The sequence below is a fragment of the Oncorhynchus gorbuscha genome, linkage group LG04 (assembly GCF_021184085.1).
Source record: "Oncorhynchus gorbuscha isolate QuinsamMale2020 ecotype Even-year linkage group LG04, OgorEven_v1.0, whole genome shotgun sequence".
NCBI classification, from domain to species: Eukaryota; Metazoa; Chordata; class Actinopteri; order Salmoniformes; family Salmonidae; genus Oncorhynchus; species Oncorhynchus gorbuscha.
The window spans coordinates 41,718,489-41,726,536 of record NC_060176.1 but is presented as its reverse complement, the minus strand read 5'-3'; the positions used below and the strand labels follow the sequence as shown (position 1 = coordinate 41,726,536).

At 44.7% G+C, this 8,048-nt stretch overlaps 1 protein-coding gene across 2 annotated transcripts; it reads left to right on the top strand.

Moving 5' to 3' along the window:
- Positions 1-1,495: 1,495 nt before the first annotated feature.
- On the top strand, positions 1,496-5,140 carry LOC124034082 (selenoprotein P). 2 transcript variants are annotated; one of them, XM_046346804.1, is made up of 5 exons: positions 1,496-1,627; positions 2,372-2,602; positions 2,768-2,980; positions 3,107-3,224; positions 3,368-5,140. In XM_046346804.1, the coding sequence occupies exons 2-5, from the start codon at positions 2,400-2,402 to the stop codon at positions 3,998-4,000; spliced, it is 1,167 nt and encodes a 388-aa protein (XP_046202760.1). In that variant the 5' UTR covers positions 1,496-1,627; positions 2,372-2,399; the 3' UTR covers positions 4,001-5,140. The 2 variants fall into 2 exon arrangements, with proteins under 2 accessions (XP_046202760.1, XP_046202761.1); XM_046346805.1 differs by having other exon boundaries at positions 1,514-1,627; positions 3,368-3,982.
- Positions 5,141-8,048: the final 2,908 nt, after the last annotated feature.

Genomic DNA, 8,048 nt, shown 5'->3' with positions numbered 1-8,048 from the left:
TTTCAGCAATGAAATTAATATTTTCAACAACATTTTTTCACTTGGTTCTGTGGCGCACATAAGTCCATTAACAAATTGTGAGTCTTTCTGCCAACAATCGTCAGAAAAATGGCTTTAGACTTGAGCCCATTAGCTTCAAAATTACTGTTCCAACCTTTCCAAATAGGCTTCTAAACTTTCCTCACTTTCCTCAAAGTGAAAATCCTCGGCCTTGCAGAACGCCATCTTCGGTGCTAGCTTTTCTACACAGACTGTGTCGATGGAGCTAACGCTTTCTTGCTCGCTCTGTTCCCCTTCGGACAAAAACTCCATTACCTCTGTTGCCAATCTGTTGCATCCCTTGTTAAAGGAAGCACGGTTATTTGTAGTTATTGCAAAGAGAAACTCAATAGTATAAAGCATTAACATCCCAAAGAGGTTTATTTCCAACATGACAGCAGATACAACATAGCCGGTTTCAAGTCCATCCTAACCTGCTCAAAGGAAGCACACTATAATACTTTGGCAAACAACCAACGAGGGCCTGCCAATAAAACTATACGCATCCAATCAGATACATATTTCCAATATCATGCACTGAACATGTGCATACCATTTTAACCAGGTGTGCTGCTTATCTCTCAAACACTATAGAAATTATTACTTTTAGGTCACTGTGCTCGAAGATGAGCCTTTTGGTTGCTAAAACCTCTTCATCATTGCCTTTCTCTGTGCATGCTGCCAGACAGTTCATAGGACAACTTTGGGGTTTGTCTTGCATTTATTTACAACACAGTGTAGCTTTCACGGGCAGCAAGTCCATACATGTTTTTTTCCATTTTACCCGTGTACTCTCCTCACTTTAATACAAACACACACACACACTTTCTCCTCTGTGTTAGAGTTCTCTGTTTTGTGTCTGTGTCCAGTTAGGCAATCAGTCGATGCATTTGTGTTGGCCTGCATAACGTGCTGGACACTGGCCAACCCCCACTCTCTCCCTTCACTCCCTTTTTTCACTTTTCCCCTCCAGAGAAAAACAGATAGTCAGAATGTTTTGTTGTTTAACCATTCTGTTTCAGGCCTATGAATGAGACAGAGGTGATCATGCAGTAGTGAAAAAATCGAATTAAGGGGAAATATTGGGCAATTACGTTTTAGTCATGTCTTTATTTTCCTAATGCAATGGCAGACAACAGACAACTATAAAGCTGTCACGAGAGAGTTCACTTTCTTTCCATGTAACCCTTTCACACGCTCGAGTTGCTCGCGCTTTGACTTGACTTTCAATCAAGTCCGGTTCGGAGGCGCTGTGAAATCAGAAAGTTCGACTGACAAGAGTGCTGGCTGGTGGCCGAGATTACTTTCCATGTGTTCTGTGTACTCCCTTCATAAACACTTTTCAATTCAAATGTGATGACCATAAACTATTAACTACAGTATGATGGTATGACAAAAAAGTAACTTATTAAACTGCTGTAGTGCAGGAATCTGCACAGACCCCTTGTGTGAACTTTGTCCTCCTTTCGGGCAGGCAGGAAAACAACACTGCTAGCATAAAAGGGAGAGCAGAGAGTTGAGGGCTGTTGTTCTTCCAGAAGCTACTGCTAGACCGAGCTGAGCCGACCGAGGGACTTTTTACGAGACAGTAAGTGACTGCAAAATAATTTCCTAACTTTTTGTGCATGTTGATAAGACCGAGCTTAATTAACTCGCTCTCTTTTTGACGTATATAACCCTGTGATACCCGATCACTTGAACAAATTGAGACAAAGTGTTTTGCTACTTCTTTAGCTTTGTTATTTTGCTTGTGTTGCCTACATATGGCATATAGGATGTATTTGATCATTTCCAGTTGATTGGCAATTGTGTGTTTCTAAAATCTGAATACAGAGAGCGAAAGAGAACTTTCTGCACTTACCCAGCCTCACCGAACCTTTATTTTTCTGCCGTTCATCAGTATGCCTTTGGTTGTGCAATATACTTTCTAAAATAACAACAAACAAAACAATATCTATCCCTATAATGTCTAGAAATGTAAAACATGTTATATTAATCCCTCATTTCTTTTCATGTCAGCAAATAAATACCTTTCTTTGTCTCTTTTTAAATGCCATTGATACAACTGATTTCCAGGCAGCATTGCTTTTAATTAATACGTCTGATAAGGGAATGACTGAGGGAAAGAGACGAAATTGAGGAAGATTGGGACGCAAGCCAAAATTGAGTTGATCTTTAACTATCTTGTGTCCTCCTACCAGGCACAGTATTGGGACACAGGAAATTGTGACATGGCATTGAACTACTCTACAAACCCTGCCCTCATTACCTGAGCAGACTCGTACCTGACTTGCTTTATATATATATATATATATCTCATGCATCCCCTCAGCAGATCAAGCCTGCGGTGCAGCACCGTGATGTGGGCGGGACTAAGCCTGCTCCTGGCTCTCTGCCTGCTCCCTGGGGGCGGAACAGAGAGTGAAGGGGAAGGGACCCGCTGTAAGCAGCCACCTGGTTGGAGTATTGGGGAGGTGGAGCCTATGAAGGAGGTCATCGGCCAGGTCACGGTGGTGGCCCTACTCCAGGCCAGTTGATTGTTCTGCTTGGTGCAGGCATCCTTGTAAGTGAACCAGATGGGGCTCAGTTCCATTTTGGACCCTTAGCCACTTTCCTACCTGTAGTGGAGTGTGGTTGTTATGCCTGTTCTTTTTGTTATTTGGTGATTACTTTTGACCATCTCTCCGTATCCTCACGTTTCACTTCCCTGTCGTGTTCCTCTGAGCAGATTGGATGGGCTGCGCCTGAAGCTGGAGGGTCAAGGTCTGGAGAATGTGACCTATATGGTGGTGAACCACCAGGGGGAGCAGGCCCAGCGCCTACACACCCTGCTGAGGCAGAAACTGTCTGAAAACATCACGCTATACAAACAACAGCCCAAACAGGAAGACGTGTGGCAGATCCTGGCCGGAGAGAAGGATGACTTCCTCATCTATGACAGGTCAGCTCCAGACTGTGGTCTGTCTGCGGTCAGTCTTCTCAGAAATCCAAACCGTGCTCATCATGCTGTCTGTTCCCCTAACAATTATCCTTCTCTCGCTCTCTTCTCTCTCTGTCTCTCACCCAGATGTGGTCGTCTGACCTACCATATCTCCCTGCCCTACTCCATCCTGGGTACTCCCTATGTAGAGAACGCCATCAAGGAGACCTACTGCACACGCGTCTGTGGGGACTGCACGTATGAGGTACACGTGTACACACACACTGGGCGTGTCTGTGTTTGTATACACACACACACACACACACACACTGGCCGTGTCTGTTTGTATGTGAGAATTAGCTCTGAGTTATGGAAAACAAACCGAGACCCCTCTTTTCCCCCACACAGAGCAAGGAGATCCCAGCAGAGTGCAACAGGACAGTAGAGGTGAAGCCTGAGGGAGAGAAGCCAGTCACCGGAAGGGAGACAACTCATGGTGGACACGGCCATCATCACCATGGTCACGGTCACAATGGCAACCGCCATGGTCACGATCACCATGGTGAGAGGGGGATGGGGCGCGGTCACGGTCGTGATCATGGGGCCGAGCAGCAGCACCAACATGACACTGAGGGGCTCCAACACGGCCAGGCCCATATGGGTCAGCAGGCGGTGCAACTGGGCCAGATGCCCCAGGAAGGGCAGCGAGGCCATATTATGCAGAATCCCTGAGTGAAGGGGAGGTCCAGGTGAAAGGTGGAGCACAGCTGACAGTGGAAGGAGGGGTCTGATCTAAGTCCCTCTTCCAAGGCCAGCTGATGCTGACACTGACGGAGGCTGTTTGGCGATGGGGTGAGCAACGAGCCAATCGGGCTCTGACACTGTGATGAGGCGCTGCCCGCCTCCTGACAGTGACAGGGACTGATGGGCCTCAGGGAGACCTGACAGTGACGCTCGTCCCTCGCTGACTGACAGCAGCCTCAGCCAGTCATGTGAGCCTGACCCCCGGGTGTTGAGAGCTGAGGGTGAGGGCTGCTGTAAGCAGGGCCATGGCTCTGTGACAGTTACCTTGCTATACCTTATAGGCCTCAGATTAACATCTGTGAGACAAACACCCGGGGCGAACCGCTCTTATAACATCTTACCAACTAGTATTACCCTGGGACCGTGAAGCCACCCCTGACAGAGAGAGATGGGAGGACACACATTGGGTGTGGTAGGTGAATGCCAAGCCTAAACCCATTACGATATGGGGAAAAGGATTGCATTTGAGATGTGACCATAGTGATGGTAAGACTGCAAGGTGGGTGTCCTCCACCATCTCCTTCTGTCAGTGCGTTTGTGTCACCATCCCAGGAGTGTATGGGGTGATTATGTTAACGTTTCTCCTGCTCTGTTTTGCTCCCTCCATCCACAGTGAAGGCAGACGCAGAAACTACGCTCTAGTGGCGTCTGTCTGATGTCCGGCTGGGGAGAGGGGAACGGGAGGGACTTATAATATGACCACCCCCTAAAGTTCAAAATATCGAGAGCTTTGGAAGGAGTATGTAGTAGTAGTTGCCTATGCTGAACAAACTGGCATGATGGCTGGGAGAGCTAGACCTGAACCAAAGTTGTTATACTCAGCGTTAGCAAAACCAATTTAGTTCAAATACATTATTGATAGTTCAGATTTTTTTATTAGGCCTCCAAAAAAATTGGGATCTCACTAACATTTTACTTTTGCAATTGAATTAACTCTCAGGTGTTTTGGAGCAGTAAGTAGTGTGTTATGTAGATAAAGCTTTCAAACGTCAGTATCCATTGCTTACAGCTGTGAGGATGTGTGTTTAGTTAGTCACTGAGTTATTTTAGTTTGTCAATATTGCACATATGTATAATGCACTCTTTGTGAACGAGCAAAACAGAGTGAACTGTTTTCAACTAACAAAATAGTGAACACTTTTTTCAACTAACAAATTATCGGGAACACTAACTAGCAAAAGAAACCGTCTAGAATGAGAGGTGGGTAAACAGAAAAGCTTGAACGATTGTTTGAATCCGTTCTGTACTTAATGAAGGGCTCTAGGGGAAGACAACTGTCACCTAGAACACCTGATGCTTTGTACAGAACACGTTCATTCTGACTGTTAGGTGTTGTAGCATTTAAGAAATGACAAATAAAGATGGTTGATGCACTCATATTGCAATGTTGTCTTGTTTATCTACTCTGTGTGTGTGTGTTTGAGTGTACGGAGGGAGACAAGGGAATATTTAGCCTTTTATAAGCCATGTTAATCTCTGGCCTGTCACCTGACAGACAGACTGATCTTTAGATTGATTTGTTGAAATGCAAACAAAACAAGCAGTGATTGCGTAACATTTTCAGTCATTTTCAGTCAATCATTTGAGAAGCTTTTTGGAGTGTTTTCACTGTCAAAGAATTTGACACGTTGCCTACACGTGTCTGGCACTTCAACACGTGACTCACATGTTAGTAAAGTAGTGGGAGTGATATGACCACGGAAATGGGGTAACCCTTTAATTTGGATAGTCCATCTGTACAGCCTCGGACTATCAGTAACATTTCATCTAACCCTAAACTTAACCCTGATCCTAACCCTAAACATTAACCCTAACCCTAATTCAAAACCTAACCGTCACCTTAGCAAGCTGTTGCTTATCAACATATAGTATGACCATCTACAGATGGAAAATCCGGACGATCCAAATAAAGTGAGACCCCAAAAATATATCGTTGTAATAATCACGGGCAACTTTTAAGTAGTTTGTGTAAAGTTTGATGCATGGTTTTAACAGTACATTAAAGCGTACACAAGCGATTTTATTATTCTACACTGAAAAAAACTTTGCCTGCAATTCAGAACAACCACCACCAGATAGAAGAGGAGATCTGTAAAAGGTTCTAGAGCTCTCCTGCCAGAGTGAATCATTTTGTAGGTGCAGCCTGTAGACTAGTTCTTCTTATCAGAATACAGGTTAATAGTCAGTGTTCCTTTGCGCAGAATACTGGTATCACAAAATAAACTCCAGGGAGGAAAATTGCTTCAAATGTCAGTTGGGTCATTCCACCAATTCAGTGCCTGGTTGAAAAGACTTAATTTGAACATTCTGTCAGAAAGAGCACATGTTCAACTTCATAAGAGGTTAAATGATTTAAAAGAAATACTATAGTAAGTGCCAAATAAAGTAACAGGGTTGCCGATTTCTTCTTAAATCAGCCATAAATCTACTTGTGACCGGGGGAATGGAAGCTTGCTGTGTACGACTGGGAGTGGCAATTGAATCAAGATTCACCAAAAAATTGAAATTATAAAAACAATTCTAGCCTGTCTACAGGGTTGACATTTTCTAATTTACCCACTCAGTTTCCCACCACACAACACCAAAACATGTCCAAAAGAGTAGAACCAGTTGACCTGCTTTTTTACTATTAAATGTTAAAATCTTTTAAAAGGAATAGTTTCACCATAACAGGGTTGAATAGTTTCACGTAACAGGGTTGACCTTAATGAGGGGCAGACGTAAATGAATCATTAATCACATTCAATAAATCATTTTCTTCAGAAATGACTTTGTCAAACCAACAAAATAACTAGGGCTTCACGATGAGGGTGAACTTGGATACATTTTGGGATTAAGTGGGTTAAAATCTTCCTAAAGTGATACAGGGTTGACGGAGGGACATGACAAAATGTTAAGGCTTGCTAAAGTGCCAAAATTCCTCATATAAAACATTCTCAGTATGGTCTATATTATAGGGAACTTCATTTATTATAACAAGCCTTTAATATTCAATATTGGTGGACAACTTCTAATTAAAATATCAAAGGGACGCAAAAGGAACTTTGTGGAACAACCCAGTTATGACAATAGTCAACTCCCTCTCTGTCTGTCAGTGTAGGCTGCTGAGGGGAGGTTGGCTCATAATAATGGCTGGAATGGAGTGATGTGTAAGATACATTTCCAGCCACTATACTCCATTCCAGCCATTCAACACTATTCCAGGGGCTCCCGAGTGGTGCAGCGGTCTAAGGCACTGTATCTCAGTGCTAGAGGCGTCACTACAGACCGTGGTTCAATTCCAGGCTGTATCACAACTGACTGTGATTGAGAGTCCCATAGGGCAGTGCACAATTGGCCCAGCATCGTTAGGGTTGGGCTGCGGTAGGCCGCTATTGTAAATAATAATTTGTTCTTAACTTGTCCAGTTAAATAAAAGGTAAAAAATAAACATTTCCAGCCAGTCCAGCCATTACTATGAGCCGTGCTCCCCTGAGCGGCCTCCATTGGTGTCTATATAGTAGGCATAATATTGCTGCAGAACGCTAATAATAGTTGTGTTAATAAGATTGATGATATATACATTTACATTTAAGTCATTTAGCAGACGCTCTTATCCAGAGCGACTTACAAATTGGTGCATTCACCTTATGACATCCAGTGGAACAGCCACTTTACAATAGTGCATCTAAATATTTTAAGGGGGGGGGGGGTGAGAAGGATTACTTTATCCTATCCTAGGTATTCCTTAAAGAGGTGGGGTTTCAGGTGTCTCCGGAAGGTGGTGATTGACTCCGCTGTCCTGGCGTCGTGAGGGAGTTTGTTCCACCATTGGGGAGCCAGAGCAGCGAACAGTTTTGACTGGGCTGAGCGGGAACTGTACTTCCTCAGTGGTAGGGAGGCGAGCAGACCAGAGGTGGATGAACGCAGTGCCCTTATTTGGGTGTAGGGCCTGATCAGAGCCTGGAGGTACTGAGGTGCCGTTCCCCTCACAGCTCCGTAGGCAAGCACCATGGTCTTGTAGCGGATGCGAGCTTCAACTGGAAGCCAGTGGAGAGAGCGGAGGAGCGGGGTGACGTGAGAGAACTTGGGAAGGTTGAACACTAGACGGGCTGCGGCATTCTGGATGAATTGTAGGGGTTTAATGGCACAGGCAGGGAGCCCAGCCAACAGCGAGTTGCAGTAATCCAGACGGGAGATGACAAGTGCCTGGATTAGGACCTGCGCCGCTTCCTGTGTGAGGCAGGGTCGTACTCTGCGGATGTTGTAGAGCATAAACCTACAGGAACGGGCCACGCCTTGATGT